This window comes from Gobius niger (genome assembly GCF_951799975.1).
Source record: "Gobius niger genome assembly, chromosome: 21".
Taxonomy (NCBI): domain Eukaryota; kingdom Metazoa; phylum Chordata; class Actinopteri; order Gobiiformes; family Gobiidae; genus Gobius; species Gobius niger.
The window spans coordinates 26,999,319-27,016,866 of NC_136872.1; the positions used below are offsets into that span (position 1 = coordinate 26,999,319).

The 17,548-nt window shown below is 42.8% G+C and overlaps 1 protein-coding gene across 1 annotated transcript in view; it reads right to left on the reverse strand.

The window, feature by feature from the left end:
• LOC306981091 (NACHT, LRR and PYD domains-containing protein 3-like) overlaps positions 1–4,295 on the reverse strand; it is a gene marked incomplete at both ends in the record, with an annotated part of 491,281 nt that extends 486,986 nt beyond the window's left edge. The window contains 4 exons of the mRNA XM_079580641.1: positions 1,367–1,532; positions 1,609–3,059; positions 3,295–3,791; positions 4,259–4,295. Coding sequence (XP_079436767.1) covers positions 1,367–1,532; positions 1,609–3,059; positions 3,295–3,791; positions 4,259–4,295 — 2,151 coding nt within the window. The remainder of the gene's footprint in view (positions 1–1,366; positions 1,533–1,608; positions 3,060–3,294; positions 3,792–4,258) is intronic.
• Between the last annotated feature and the right edge of the window lie 13,253 nt (positions 4,296–17,548).

Sequence of the window (17,548 nt, forward strand, 5' to 3'; positions counted from 1 at the left end):
GGGGAGGGTGTAACCCAGCTGTAAAATCTATTGCTGGTCATCACTGTCTGCTTGCAAACTCTAAAAACTCAAAAAATCTCGCGATACCTCCGTCGTCACGCATGCAAGAGTTTAGCCCTGTGCGGGAACATGGCGGCACACACTAGTGGGGAGACGGGTGGGAAGCAGGACGGAGTTCGGCTGCAGGTAGAGCGCATTTTAATATCTAAATGAGCCTCTTTTGTCACATTTCATGTACTCGTTTTAAGATGTGTGCTCCTCGACTTGCAGATGCTTTACACTGCGATCAAGCCACGCTGTTGTTTCGTGTGCTGTAAATGAATGGAATTGGTAAGCTATGTGCTAAAGCTGGTCAGCGTAGCCGTTCTTGTTGTTTTTATATTTTTACATGGCACTCGCTGCCGTAAGTTGTGCCATTGATTTAAATGTTTATAATGTGAAGACATCGCCACATTATTTTTAGATTGTCTACAAAGTAGCTACTGTGCCTGAATGTTTGTGACTGCTAGCCGTTGCTATGTCTCGGCTTTAGCTGCTGTCACTGCCATGACCATGGTTATTGGGAATGCAATGAAGATAATTGTTTGATTATCCTTGCTGATGAATGAATGTATTGAATTGGTGCATTCCTATGACAAGTGTATACATGTATACTGATGCTAGCTTTCGCTGTGCAGGCTAGGTTGCTGCACCCTGGACCTGGTTCTATGGACAATAACGTCTAAAGCTCACGTCAAGGATCAGATCATCTACTGCTGTACTGGTAGGAGGCTCTGCAGCCGAACCACTCGTTCTCCACTCACTCAACACGCGCTTGGACCTACTTTTGCAACTTTTTGCCTTTTTGTTTTGGTTCCTTCTGTTAAACTGGACTAATGAACTTTGCGCGTTGTGGTCACGTGGACAATGAAGCGCTGCTAAGGGTCTAACCGAGACCCTATGAACTCATGAACTCGATTATTCCCAAAAGTGCACTCTGTAAATATTGTATATATTGTACATAGTGTTTTTCTCTTTTTTCTAATACATGTGGTGCTTGGCATATAACAGCAGATCATTGCCCTGTAGTTTATTAAGTGCTGGTCCCTTCCTCTAAGACAAACCTATTTCTACCTCGGTCTAGTCCTACCACAAGTTTCAAATACACGGAAATTCATACGTGTTACATACAGATGAACATCTGAGACTCTGGTTTGGAGCAGGACTCAGAGGTCGGAGGTAAATGCTGCAGTTTTTCGGACATGATCTCCTACACTTTACTTCACTCTCAGAGAACGGTTGCGTCCCATCACTCAGTGAGTAAAGGATGAGGAGAGTGGAGGATGGACGAGCGAGAGCCGTCACAGACCTGCACTGACCTGAGAGAGGAGAGCTGACAGTGAGGACTCTTCAGAGCTGCACACAGCACAGACACTGAGGAGTCACTCAGGTTATTAATACCCAGATCCAACTCTCTGAGATGGGAGGGGCTGGAGCTCAGCGCTGATGCCACCACTTCACAGTGAAGATCTGAGAGGTCACAGTCTGTAAACCTGTAACAGATGTTAGAGCGACATGTGAGTGATTCTAACAGGTCTGTGAAGCTTCTGTCTGTGACTGAGGACTCACACAGCCTTCCTGCAGTTCCTCACCGCTGGGACCAGTCTCTGTTTACCCTGGAGAAACGTGTTGTACTTGTTTAGGTCCAGCTCCTCCAGGACCTGCTCTGACATCTGCAGCATGTAGGCCAGAGCCGAGCACTGGATCTCTGAAAGTTTCTCCTTAGATCCACCTCCAGACTTCAGGAAGTCCTGGATCTGCTGCTGCACAGACTGGTCCTTCAGCTCCATCAGACAGTGGAAGATGTTGATGCTTCTGTCGGGAGAGATTTTCTCTGTGTTCTTCACTTTAAGGTTTTTAATGACTTCTGTGATTTCTGATTGGTCGATTGGACTCAGCAGAGCTCCTAAAAGTCTGTGGTTGGACTCCAGACTGAGGCCATGAAGGAACCGCACAAACAGGTCCAGGTGGCCGTTTGGACTCTGCAGGGACTTTTCTACAGATTTTATGAGGAACTCGTTTGGACTTAATCTGGAGACTGTTCCTTCACTTCCATAAAGAAACTCCTCGACCACCTCCTGGTTGTTCTTGAAGCAGTGGTGAAGGTAAACGGCTGCCAGAAACTCCTGCACGCTCAGGTGGATGAAGCAGTAGACTGACTGGTTGAAGACACTCTCTCGTTTGAAGATCTCAGTGCAGAGTCCGGAGTAGACCGAGGCCTCGCTCAGGTCCAGACCCACCTGCTCCAGGTCTTCTTGGTAGAACATGATGTTTCCTGTCTGGAGATGCTCAAAGGCCAGTCTCCCCAGCTTCAGGAGCAGCTCTGTGTCGGCCTCTGTCAGTGTCTGTCCACTCTTCTCCTGGTTCTTAGGGGTTTGCTTCCTCTGGGGCCTTACCTTGTGTACAATAGCCTTCCACAAACTCTTCTTCACTCTGTCATCAGACCTAACTGCATCATCATGAGTTGTTCCAAGACTCATCTTATCTGCTCTGTCCTGAGCTCCTGCTCCGTACTTCCTCTTCCTGAGCGTCTGCACCAACAGGAAGTGTGCGTACATGTCTGTGAGGGTCTGGGGCAGTGGTCCGCTCTGATGGCTTCTCAACACGTGGTCCAGGACTGTGGAGGTGATCCAGCAGAAGACTGGGATCTGGCTCATGTAGTGGAGGCTGCGGGAGGTTCTGAGGTGGGACAGGACTGTTTGAAGCTGCTCTTCATCAGAGAACCTCTTCCTGAAGTACTGCTCCTTCTGTGGGTCAGTGATGAAGCCCCTGACCTCCGTGACCCTGTGCACGCACCGCGCTGGGATCTGATGGGCCGCCGCTGGGCGGGAGGTGATCCATATAAGGGCGTGAGGAAGCAGAGCGCCTCTGATGAGGTTCACCAACAGTACGCCCACCTCTGACCTCTGTGTGACCTCAGAGATGAGCTCACAGCTGAAGTCCAGAGACAGTCTGCTCTCGTCGAGGCCGTCAAAGATGAACAGGAGTTTACAGACGGACAGAGTGTGGGCTGTGAGCGTCTGTGGGGCAGAGAAACACAACATTTAACATCCATGACTTTACACCACTTTCCTTCAACCCTCACTTTAAACCAGTGAGTGGTGGAGCTCCAGAGTGAGGGACTGCAGGGTTTACAGTGAATGTGAACACAGACTGAACTAACAAACGCCCTGAGAGCCAGGAGTCATTTCAAAAGTGTTTGAGACTTTGAAATATATGATGTGAAAGGTAAAGCTTTCTCTAAATGAGAGTGACCTGTGGATCCAGCGCTGGATGGAACACTTGGATCAGCTCCATCAGATTGCAGCGCTCACTTCTGACCAGGTTCATCTCTCTGAAGGACAGTGGCACCACCAGCTGCAGCTCCTGGTTCTCTGAGCCCTGGGCCCAGTCCAGACAGAACTTCAGGACTGAGAAGGTCTTCCCCACTCCAGCCACGCCCACAGTCAGCACGGCTCTGATGGAGCCCTGCTGCAGCGCCCCCTGCTGCTGCTCAGGGGGCAGAGCTTTAAAGATGTCCTGGCACCTGATGGTGATCTCCTGGACCTGCTTCTTCTTGGACTGTGTCTCCAGACTCCTCTCCTCAGGTTGGGCTCTGGCCTCTTCACTGAGGCCCTCTGTGATGTACAGCTCAGTGAAGATGCTGTTCAGAAGAGTTCTATCTCCTGATTCTTCACTTCCCTCTGTCACACTCTCACATCTGCTGCTCAGGCTCTGCTTATGGTCCTTCAGAACCTTGTGGAGACCTTCACCTGGACACAGAGGAGGAGACACCTGTTAATGTTGATGAACAGGTCTCTTATTCCCTGCTGTAGTTGATGAGTCTCAGACTGAGCAGACTCACCTGGTGCAGGGCCTTGAACCCCCTGATCAGGACTGTTGCCTGTGTCTCCACACTGAGGCCAGGCGTCCTGCTCTGACTCTGTTTCTCTGTGACACAAACACACAGCACTGAGCACGTCTTTAACATCTCACAAGTTACAATCACAAATATAAAGCACAGTTTAGCTGCTGAGACTCTGTGTTCAGGTCAGATCTTACTGTGAGTCTGGAGCAGGTTCAGGACTGAAGTTCAGAGGGAAGCCTTTAGACTTGTCACTCTTCATGGACAGAGCCGACACTGAGGCTGTGGATCTGCTTCTGTGGAGAGAAGAAAATAAAGTTCTTCAGCCTGAGATGTGAAAGCTGCAGCTCTGCTTCGACTGCTGGAGTTTCTGACAGGCTGTGCGTGTCGGCGGCAAGTCCTCCAGAACCATCACACTGAACACGGGGGTTCCCCAAGGCTGTGTGCTGAGCCTCCTCCTGTTCACTCTGCTGCCCCATGACTGAGCTCCAAAGTATGACTCAAACAGAGACGAGTCAAACTACAGGTGTGAGTGAGTCTGGACATGTGGTGCAGAACAATCTCTCTCTACATGTGGAGAAGACAAAAGGAACGATAGGGAGCATCCTGACCATCACTGTGGTTCTTCTACAGAGGGACTATAGAGAGCATCCTGACCATCACTGTGAGGTTCTTCTACAGAGGGACTATAGAGAGCATCCTGACCATCACTGTGGTTCTTCTACAGAGGGACTATAGAGAGCATCCTGACCATCACTGTGAGGTTCTTCTACAGAGGGACTATAGAGAGCATCCTGACCATCACTGTGAGGTTCTTCTACAGAGGGACTATAGGGAGCATCCTGACCATCACTGTGAGGTTCTTCTACAGAGGGACTATACAGAGCATCCTGACCATCACTGTGTGGTTCTTCTACAGAGGGACTATAGAGAGCATCCTGACCATCACTGTGAGGTTCTTCTACAGAGGGACTATAGAGAGCATCCTGACCATCACTGTGAGGTTCTTCTACAGAGGGACTATAGAGAGCACCCTGACCATCACTGTGTGGTTCTTCTACAGAGGGACTATAGAGAGCATCCTGACCAGCTCCATCACTGTGATTCTTCTACAGAGGGACTATAGGGAGCATCCTGACCATCACTGTGTGGTTCTTCTACAGAGGGACTATAGAGCATCCTGACCATCACTGTGTGGTTCTTCTACAGAGGGACTATAGAGAGCATCCTGACCAGCTCCATCACTGTATGGTTCTTCTACAGAGGGACTATAGAGAACATCCTGACCATCACTGTGTGGTTCTTCTACAGAGGGACTATAGAGAGCATCCTGACCAGCTCCATCACTGTGTGGTTCTTCTATAGAGGGACTATTGAGAGCATCCTGACCATCACTGTGAGGTTCTTCTACAGAGGGACTATAGAGAGCATCCTGACCATCACTGTGTGGTTCTTCTACAGAGGGACTATAGAGAGCACCCTGACCAGCTTCATCACTGTGTGGTTCTTCTACAGAGGGACTATAGAGAGCGTCCTGACCATCACTGTGTGGTTCTTCTACAGAGGGACTATAGAGAGCGTCCTGACCAGCTCCATCACTGTGTGGTTCTTCTACAGAGGGACTATAGAGAGCATCCTGACCAGCTCCATCACTGTGATTCTTCTACAGAGGGACTATAGGGAGCATCCTGACCATCACTGTGTGGTTCTTCTACAGAGGGACTATAGAGCATCCTGACCATCACTGTGTGGTTCTTCTACAGAGGGACTATAGAGAGCATCCTGACCAGCTCCATCACTGTATGGTTCTTCTACAGAGGGACTATAGAGAGCATCCTGACCAGCTCCATCACTGTGTGGTTCTTCTACAGAGGGACTATAGAGAACATCCTGACCATCACTGTGTGGTTCTTCTACAGAGGGACTATAGAGAGCATCCTGACCAGCTCCATCACTGTGTGGTTCTTCTACAGAGGGACTATAGAGGAGCATCCTGACCAGCTCCATCACTGTGATTCTTCTACAGAGGGACTATAGGGAGCATCCTGACCATCACTGTGTGGTTCTTCTACAGAGGGACTATAGAGCATCCTGACCATCACTGTGTGGTTCTTCTACAGAGGGACTATAGAGAGCGTCCTGACCATCACTGTGAGGTTCTTCTACAGAGGGACTATAGAGAGCATCCTGACCAGCTCCATCACTGTGCGGTTCTTCTACAGAGGGACTATAGAGAGCGTCCTGACCATCACTGTGAGGTTCTTCTACAGAGGGACTATAGAGAGCATCCTGACCATCACTGTGTGGTTCTTCTACAGAGGGACTATAGAGAGCATCCTGACCATCACTGTGAGGTTCTTCTACAGAGGGACTATAGAGAGCACCCTGACCATCACTGTGTGGTTCTTCTACAGAGGGACTATAGAGAGCGTCCTGACCATCACGGTGAGGTTCTTCTACAGAGGGACTATAGAGAGCATCCTGACCATCACTGTGTGGTTCTTCTACAGAGGGACTATAGAGAGCATCCTGACCAGCTCCATCAATGTGTGGTTCTTCTACAGAGGGACTATAGAGAGCATCCTGACCATCACTGTGTGCCGTGGTCCCAGCACTGCCTCCTGCTGAAGGAGCCTCCAGAGCATCGTGAGAGCAGTGGAGAAGATCTGTGGAGCCCCTCTCCCCTCTCTTTAGGACATATCCTCCACCATCTCAAAGGGAACCCTTCGCACCATCACACAGTCTCTTCATGGTTGTGCCGTCAGGGAGGAGACTGCAGAATCTACGGGTCAGGTCCAGTCGACTGAGGAACAGTTTCGTACTCAGGGCCATCGGGAAACTGAACTCTCTGAATTTTTTTCCGTAGGATGGGAAAGGCCTGCCGCTCCCTGATAGGCCAGTTGCCAACATCGGCAGCCAATAATAAGTGGAGCTCCAACCATGACGTCACCACAACAAAACAGCACTAGTTTAAACTGATCAGGTGTGGGTTGAGTAAGGACTAAACAGCTCGGAGCCGCATTAGACCAGTTGTTCTCAACCTGGGGGTTGGGACCCCCAAGGGGGTCGCAAGATAAATTTGGGGGCTCACCAGATAATTTAGATAAAATATACATATTGTCAATAGCATTTAATCTAATGTTTTAGTGTAGCATGTGTTTGCTATTTTACCAGAGTGACATTATTTGTTTGTAGTTTGATGAATTTTATTTCAGCCATTTGTTTTTTTCTTTGTTTTTTAAGAATTATGTAGGCGGGGGTCACGAACCCCTTTACCTGTTATAATGGGGTCGTGGCTCCAAAAGGTTGAGAACCACCGCATTAGACGGTTCTAACGCCCGACACAGTGTTGTTCCTCCTGCATTATAACGTCTAACGCGGCTCCTCGTTGTTTAATCCGCTTATACCAGGGTCCCACAAACCTAACATTTATAATAAATGTGTTTTTCATTGACTAAAGTCACTAAATCTGCCAGACTACGGGACTATTTTATGTGGGTTATTAGCCGGTCACTGAAGGCTGGTCTCAGAGCGAGTCATTCTCCGCAGCTATTCATTTCATTTCATTTCATTTATTTATTCATTTGAGCAGAAAAAGTATGCCAACATTTACAGAAAGAAAAAATACAAAACAAGACTTTGTGCTCAAAAGGAGTAGGAAGAAGTTCAAAGAACTTATAGTAAACCTACCCCTTATCTCTCATTCAAGTCATCATCACATTAATTTTCCGCTAGACTAATGCAGGAAACCGATGCATGAGTCTGGGCTTACATGTTGATATACATTGTTTATGATCATACAAAATGTCAAAGAATTTCATCATTTACAGTTACCAAGAAATAAAAATAAAGAATTCATCATTTACAGTCGTAAATAAATAAATACACCATATGGTACATAAGAGTTATGCCAAGGCACATCTCTCTTTCGTTCTGATCACACAAATATATATATAATATCTCTCAGCCCTGCTATACCAACTATACCCAATGTACAAGCTCCGTATAACCATGTAGAAATAGAAACTATCTGTCCATAGTCATTCTATTACGAGGATCTCAGTCAGGCTCAACGACACAACATCAGCACAGAATCACAACACAACAGGACTAACCCGGAAACACTTTTCCCTGGAAGTAAACACCGATATGCGGCACTCGTGGGCAGGAGTTATTTACCTTTTACAAGGTTTAACCTGAAGCTAGCTAGCTAGCTCAACCAGCTCAACTGTTTATGGAAACAGCTGCGGTGGAGTCGCTCACACCTGGCCCCCCCCAACTGAAACTTTTATGTTTGACTTTACTAATCCAGACAAATATGCTTCAATGCAGGATCATTTTATGTACACCTGAAAATGATGAATAGCCTTAACCGTTTCCAATAGAAATGTAAAGCTCATATGTTATTAACAGTAGCTAACCTAGCTGCTCACTCTCCTCTACAAACATTTAGCAAACACTAAATCCATCTCATACGTTCCTGTCAGTCACTAATTACGCCTTTATCTGACTCAGCTGTGTCAGGCGTTGCTATGGCGACGCCACAGCGGAGTGACATCCCAGTGATTTAACTACCGGACTACGTGTGCGGTTACACCAAAATAATGCACCAGCCAATCAGAGTCCAGTATTCACCCAGACCATGGTGTACGAGGTTAATAGAGGTGGATTTTTAATTGTATTTCCAGTACAAACATTTACAAACAACCAGACATTGTACGCATGCCTTTAGAAGCTTATATTTTTACAAATTCTGTATAAAACAATAAAAATATGAGTAAAAATAAATAAATAAAGTAATCCAAACTAACCGTATACCTGACTCTAATCCTAACCTTAAGGATAGTGGAGTTTACAAAAGATTCTTTCAGGCGTTTGAATCTGACCAATCAGGGAGTGGATGGTCCCGTGCGCTCCCCGTCCTGAGAGTGGAGCCTGCAGCGCTAGGACCTCTTTTTATTTTTATAACATTTCAGTGAAATAAGCGTTTTCCAATTCACTCTCACTCAAGTAAATGTTTGGCCTGATCAGGGCCGGTCATTTTGTTTGTACCAAGAACTGTCCTGGTGTTTTTAAAGAAGAAGAAATGTGTTAAATGAACCCAGGGCGTTTGGGGAAAGAGTCGCCTCTGCTGCAGAAGAAACACTGTCAAACAAACTACATTTAAATACAATTCTATAGTTTTATTTGTCGGTAGTTCTGGGTTGAGACAATTAAAATATTACATTCAATTATTTTGAGTTTTTTTCAGGACAAAATGTTTTAATCTGTGTGTGTGAAAAGAAAACTTTGTATCAATGATCATTGTTTTTGCATAAAATTGCTCGTGGGAAACATTAAAATAGTTCCGTCCATGATTTTCTTCATCACGGCTCATTTTTCTCTAATAATTATATTCACTATTAACACTTGGCCGACATCAGTTATTCACAGTGTGATAATTCTATGGGAAAAGCCGAACAGCTGATAATGAGGATCTCGATCTCCCAAGGCTTTAACATTTCTACACCCCTGGATAAGTCACATTTTACAGACTTTTTCTTTGGTGCTGAAGATTTTGAACAGAATCTGGAGACTTTTAGGTTAATAAATGATAAAGTACAGTTTAAGGACAAACTTAAAGTGGTTTCATTGAAAGAACATCATTAACCCCCTGCTTACACAATGTAGTTCCTTCAAGAGCTTTGTCTTTCAGGTCATGTGTTTGTCAGATACAGGAGGTGTTTGTGAGTTTAATCGTGAGTTAAAGCTTTAATATTGACTTTTGACCGTTATTAAAATGTGAAGAATAAGATTTTCTGATTTTTCGTGTAAATTTCGCCTTTAAATCTGGTGGTTCAATTTACCCCAAGACCTGCTTCAATTTCACCCACTCCTGGGGTAAAATTAGACTATTTTTGAAGATGCAAACAACTAGAAAACATCCCAAACTGTGTGTAAATAGAAACTACTTATATTTATATTGTACTGATTTTACACAATAACCACCAAAAAGTGTCTCATCTTCCCCCACTCTCCCCTAGAGTTTATATAACTGCTGATAATCCAGCTGTTTCCATTAGATGTAAACACAGTGGCTGAGCGACTTGTGCTTTACTTAATGCAAGAGGCCAATGCTAACCAGCTAATGCTAACCAGCTAACGCTAACCAGCTAACGCTAACGGCAAAGAGGCCGAGGTCTCTGTGCACATCATCGGGATCTTACCGGGAGGTGGACCCTGTGTGTGGGCGAAGGCGAACACGGAGCAGAGCGGCATCGATTACAGCTCTAGTGTCGGACAACTGACCAGGAGGCGACTCATCTGGAGCAGGTTCAGGACTGAAGTCTGGATTAAAGTCTTTAGACCTGTCACTGTTCATGGACAGAGCGGACACTGAAGCTGTGGATCTGTGGAGAGAAAATAATCTGTTTCTGCTTTGTCTAAAAACACATTTGTCTTTGAAGGAGGTTAAGAATGAACGACTGAACTCACTTTGTCCCACAGAGCTGTGGCTCAGTGCTGCCCTCTGGAGGCTTTGCTTTTCCTTCTGCCATTTCCCCCGAGTCTCGTCCTGGGGGAGAATCAGAGCCTTTAACACAGAGATGAACCTCATCATGTGAAGAATAGAATGCGGTCAGCGGTTAGAGTTTTGAACTCTCTACAAGAAAGACTCATGCGATCATGAACTTGGAAAAACACGAAATAACTTTTCTCCATGTGGGACTGGTCATGTTGGATTACAAACTGTGCTTTGCTCCATGTTCAACACAAGCTTATCCTAACGGAGAGATCAAGCCAGAGACTGTATCTCAGGCTGAGGGGACAAATTCCATGTTTATGATATGATGGACACTCTGAAAATTCCAGCCTCGAGTCCACTCATCACGTTGAAGTTTGATTCCTACATGTCAGACAAGAAATCAGGAATCTGTTCTGTATTTCCAGAGACGACAGAAGGGTGTGGCTAGTAATATTCAATATTAGTTTAACAGACTGACGAAGCAGAGAAGGCAGAGTTCCTTGGTAAAAGTGTTTGTAGCAGCTGTCATTATGTACGGGAACAAGAAAAAATCTTTCATTCTCCAATCAAAAGTGCAGAATATATGAAAATTCAGAAAGGAAAGAAGCTGTTATGAAATTAGAAAATTCATAATTCAAGTATTCCAAAGCAACCTCCGTTGATTCTTTTGACATGTACAATTGTATTATCTGTCTCATACGGCAGACTTAAAGTATACACATGATTGGTTACAGCAAGAGTTCACATAAGTGACTCTAAAACCAGTGTGAAGCGATTTGGGTGATACACACCTGGACTTCAATGCCATTTTAATTGAAATTAATTTAAAACAATGCTCATTGATACAATGATTGTAAACTGCTCTATGAAGTTCAGCTATGAAAGCTGATAGTAAATGATAGTAAAGCCATTTATGTGTAAGTGTTGATGACAAACACCAAGTTATGCCAGTGTATTGTGAATCATTTAAGCCCATTCAGTTTGCTGAACATCTAACATTAACAACAATTAGTGACAAAAGGTGAATCACATGAATCTGCTATACAGATTGTAACTCAATATGAAATAGGAATAAAACTTAATAATATTATAGCCATAAAGCTTCTTGTAATGTTCACATTTAAAGTAGCCAACCTGTGTTTAAGAAATAAATAATGAGAAATGATTGTCCTAAAAATAGGAGTAAAATGCTCAGTTGACAACTCAGTATGAAGAGAGTTAAAAATAAGCAACGCCAGTGCAGTAACCAGAGAGAATTCTGGAGCTTGTTTCATGAGTGACACTCTAACATAAAGACCTTCTGTTCATCTCGGTGCCTCTCCGGTCACAGGGAGCAGAAGAGATCTGCAGAAAAGCTCGAGCTGTTAGAGCTCAGTATAGAGACGCTGTTCTTATGTTCAGTTAACTTACCACAACTAAGGAAGATAGTTTAAATATAAATTGAGAATTATAAAGATTAGTATTTTGCTCGGTGAACTACCAAAAATGGACACACCATCCGAGAGTTTGGGATTAGTATGCAAACTAATGTGTCCAGAAAACATAAGCTTTGGAAACATACACATTAAAACGTCACAATAATCAAAGACAGCTACGATTATGTGCAACAAAGAGTAATATAATGTGTTTTATACATTACGTCTAGTATAAGAATTTATTTTACTTCAAGAGTAATACAAACAATAATAGTATAAGATGTTGGCCTAAATATAGGATCATAAAAACTAGAAAAAAACATAGTGAATCAAAATTACACGTCAGGGACGAGAACATGATTAAACCAGTTGTGATTAACTCATGGATAAATCTGAATCATGATAAGAACTAGTTTTTCTCCCCATGGAAATTATCTGTTTATTTTGTAACAACTAACTAGACTGCCTTGGCAGTGGACAAGTTTAATTTATAATACTAGTACATGTACAATACATTTACTTTTGTTACTGAGTCTCTTCAACAGACTGAGAATGTGAAACCTCTGAGGCATAAAGAACCCGTTCAAACAACCCAGAGACAGAAGGAGGATCTCCACAGACATCGCGACAGGTCTTACAGGAGGAAGTACCTGATGGATGGGTAAACAATTGATTTTCAATTCCATTCATATGTCACCGACTCTTGGTAAGAACAACTTCATCTTTTTATATATTGTTTAATGTTCCAGGTAAATTTGATAAGACCTGTCCCTGTGTCTACATCTTATGCACAACATTGAAAGTTTGCTTAAAAGAAAAATACCCATAAGAACATTATTGGCATTCAACATACCGTCTACGGTGTTGAGTATTGCTTATCTGAGCTGTCAATAAGTCTCAAATATATTACTATAATATACTATATTATTATTATTATATATTACTATTATTATATATTTAAATCAAGTGTCATAAATAGATGAACTTGAATCCTAATCAATGGGTCAACAATATTTGAAGTACGTGCACTGATACATGCACCACTTTTTGAAGTATCGACCATAAAATGTCAGATATAACATGTGTTGCCCACAGGGCTTTTCCAACATACAAACTTTCATGAGGACAACTACACTATATTACAATGCACATTTGTTAGAGAAACACCATGGACCACTCGAAACAATGTGGTAATTCCCCGTATGCCAGTGTGTTCAGTTATGAGTGTGCAAAACGTACTTTGCCTACGCTAACGGAAAGTAAAAAAACCTATAGGACAAGGAATGTGTTTTTCTATCCATACATAGCTGTCCAGCCACCATGACATTGACAAATACGTAGCTTCCCAGACAGACAGTCTGTCTCAACTAACCTCCTACCGAAAATAACTGCTTTTACCGGGAATTTGGGCCGGCCAATCATGTTTTAGGATCCGCCCTGTACAAACCTAATTTGCATAATCGGATATAAACCCCATGTCTATGTTTGTTATTTGTGAAACTTGTTCTATACTTTTCACCCAGTAAATATCTTCTTAATCCACTCGATTGTCTCTATTGTTCTTCACTCCTCATGATTTCATCATGTGAACGCTGAGTTTATTTTTACCTGTGACTGGACGAACAGGAAACAGTGGGAGCGGCTCAGCAGTTCAGCTCGACTACATTCCTCATCACACTCCTTCACACGCACTTTGCCTCCTCACAGGTTCAGACACGTATTTGCTCTGTTTATAAGAAGCATTTACACACATTACACTGACACAGCTCTAATAATGCACTCATTATGACTCACTGAACCTCGACTTAAGGCCAAACACCAAATGTGCTCTGGTGTATGTTATTGTGTATATGATGCAGTGATGAGTCTGTAAACTGTAGCTCTGTCTGATTCCAAAGCCTCACCTGAGTGTGGGCTCTGAAGCGTCTCCTCTGTCCGACTCTCCCTGGTTTCTGCTCGGTTTGGAGATTACAGGACCGTCCCGTCATCTCCCCTTCAGCCGCACATTTGTGACACTGCGGCGGAAACACCTGCTCTTTACCTGAGGACAAGCCCCGCCCTCTGTCACCACAGCCAAACACTTAACCCTTAAGGCACAGGCTGAGGATCACTGACACTGAGATCAGAAGGAAATGTGGATCATTTTATGTATAAAAGTGGACAAAATCACCAATATTTTCAGCAGTGAAATCTAAATAATGGAGTCAGAGTTTGTAAATGGGATTATATTTACAGAGCCTCTCGTAAGTATTCATACACCTTGAACTTTTGCACATTTTGTCATGTTTACAGCCCTAAACATAAATATTTTATTTTGATTTTTTTACTGAACGTTCCCACGCAAGTAACAGACAACTGTGAAGTGAAAGCAAAATGATACATGATTCTGTTATTTTTCAAAAAATAGAAAAGTGAAAAGTGGGGCGTGCATAAGTATCATACAGCATTTTCTGAGTGCATTAAATTGCCTTTAAAACATTCCTAATGACTCCAGAATGTTCACACCTTGGCCTAACGGTTAAATAGAGGCACCTGTGTGTGATCTACTCTCAGTATAATTACAGCTGTTCTTTCAGGCCCTCAGAGCTGTGGTCACTAAACAACATCATGAAGGTCCAGGAGCACCAGAGAGGTCAGGGATAAAGCTGTGGAGAAGTTTAAAGCAGCCTTAAGTTATAAAAAGATTTCCCAAGATTTAAACATCTCCCGGAGCAACTGTTCAATCCATCATTCAGAAATGAAAAGAGTAAAGCACCACTGCCGACTTACCAAGACACGGCTGTTCACGTAAACTAACAAACTGAACAAGGAGACACTGGTGAGAAATACAACCAAGTGCCCCAAGATAACTCTGGAGGAGCTGTGAAGTCCTGCCGCTGAGCTGGGGGAATCTGTACATGGGACAACTATAAGTCGTATCTACACAAATCTGGCCTTCATGGACGAGTGGAAGAAGAAAGACATTATTGAAAGGAGGCCATAAGAAATCCTGTTTGAAGTTTGTAGAAGTCATATGGAGGACACAGCTCCATGTGGAAGAAGGAGCTTTGGTCAGATGAGACAAACGTTATGTATGGAGCAAACCTGACACTGCTCATGGTCCTGAGTGCACCATCCCCAGTGTCAAATATACGGGGGGGAGCATCATGCTGTGGGGCTGCTTTTCCTCAGTGGGGACTGGGGAGATTGTAAGAATAGTTGGGAACATGGATGGAGCCAAATACAGAGACAGTTTGGAGGAAAACCTGCTGGAGTCACAAGAGAACTGAGGCTGGGGCGGAGCTTCACCTTCAGCAGGACAATGACCCGAAACACAAAGATAAATCTACAATGGAATGGTTCAATAAAAACATATTCATGTGTTAGAATGGCCCAGTCAAAGTCCTGACCTAAATCCTATTGAAAATCTGTGGAATAATCTGAAAACTGCTGTTCACAAACGCTCTCCTTCTAATGTGACAGAGCTGGAGTTGTTTTGTAAAGAGGAATGGGCTAAAATGTCAGTCTCTACATGTGCTAATCTTGTACAGTCAAACCCCAAAAGACTTGTGCTGTTATTGCAGTAAAAAGGGGGTTCACAAAGTATTCATGCATGCTGTATGAATACTTATGCAAGCCCCACTTTTCACTTTTCTATTTTTTGAACAATAACAGAATCATGTATCATTTTGCTTTCACTTCACAGTTGTCTGTTACTTGTGTGTGAACGTTCAGTAAAAAAAAAAATCAAAATAAAATCTTTATGTTTAGGGTTGTAAACATGACAAAATGTGCAAAAGTTCAAGGTGTATGAATACTTTCGAGAGGCTCTGTATCTTCATGGGTTAAAGTAAAGTTAGTCTTGTTGATTCTACCAGTTTTCATCCTCCATTAACCTGTGTCTTGCCAAATTCCTTCCTGTGTTTATTTATACCTGTGACTGGACGAACAGGAAACAGTGGGAGCGGCTCAGCTCGACTGCTTTCCTCACGGCGCTCCTTTAACTGACTTTAACACATATTTGCTCTGTTTATAAGAAGCATTTACACACATTACACTGATACAGCTCTAATAATGCACTCATTATGACTCAATGAACCTTGACTTAAGGCCAAACACCAAATGTGCTCTGGTGTATGTTATTGTGTATATGATGCAGTGATGAGTCTGTAAACTGTAGCTCTGTCTGATTCCAAAGCCTCACCTGAGTGTGGGCTCTGAAGCGTCTCCTCTGTCCGACTCTCCCTGGTTTCTGCTCGGTTTGGAGATTACAGGACCGTCCCGTCATCTCCCCTTCAGCCGCACATTTGTGACACTGCGGCGGAAACACCTGCTCTTTACCTGAGGACAAGCCCCGCCCTCTGTCACCACAGCCACACACTTAACCCTTAAGGCACAGACTGAGGATCACTGACACTGAGATCAGAAGGAAATGTGGATCATTTTATGTATAAAAGTGGACAAAATCACCAATATTTTCAGCAGTGAAATCTAAATAATGGAGTCAGAGTTTGTAAATGGGATTATATTTATATTTACATCTTCACACTCCGGACACTTTCTTCACATTTCTGTTTGTGCTTTGGCATCATGGATGAACAACCATGTTTTTAAAGGTCCAAATAAAATCGTTTATAAAGAGATATTGATTGATTGATGTTGAAAATAACACTTTGTTTGATTTTATTAGGAGACTATGGGAGTGCAATGCAACAACACAACCACAGCAGACAGGACACAACACAAACACACAATCTCTGAGCCCCGTCAGAACAACAGGCCAGTGTCACGCCTCATTTGAAAGCTAAGACCCACAAAACTGATAGTATTCCTCGCGTTGTTGCTGTTTTCTAGAATTATTGTCATTTTTGTCTCATTTTTGTCACATTTTTGTCACTTTTTGGTTGAGTTTTTGTCACATTTTTGTCCCATTTTTGTCACATTTTTGTCTCATTTTTGTCACTTTTTGGTTGAGTTTTTGTCACATTTTTGTCACTTTTTGGTTGAGTTTTTGTCACATTTTTGTACCTTTTTGTCACATTTTTGTTGAGTTTTTGTCACATTTTTTTTGAGATTTTGTCACTTTTTGGTTGAGTTTTCGTCACGTTTTTGTAGAGTTTTTGTCACATTTTTTTTGAGTTTTTGTCACATTTTTGTCACATTTTTGTCACTTTTTGGTTGAGTTTTTGTCACATTTTTGTCACATTTTTGTCACATTTTTGTTACTTTTTGTTTGAGTTTTTGTCACATTTTTGTCACTTTTTGGTTGAGCTTTTGTTACATTTTTGTAGAATTTTTGTCACATTTTTTTTTTATATTTGTCACATTTTTGGTTGAGTTTTCGTCACATTTTTGTCACATTTTTGTCACTTTTTTGTCACTTTTTGGTTGAGTTTTTGTCAAATTTTTGTCACATTTTTGTCACATTTTTGTCACATTTTTGTTACTTTTTGTTTGAGTTTTCGTCACATTTTTGTCACTTTTTGGTCGAGTTTTGGTCACATTTTTGTCACTTTTTGGTTGAGTTTTTGTCACATTTTTGGTTGAGTTTTCGTCACATTTTTGTCACATTTTTGTCACTTTTTGGTTGAGTTTTTGTCAAATTTTTGTCACATTTTTGTCACATTTTTGTTACTTTTTGTTTGAGTTTTCGTCACATTTTTGTCACTTTTTGGTCGAGTTTTGGTCACATTTTTGTCACTTTTTGGTCGAGTTTTGGTCACATTTTTGTCACTTTTTGGTTGAGTTTTTGTCACATTTTTGTCACTT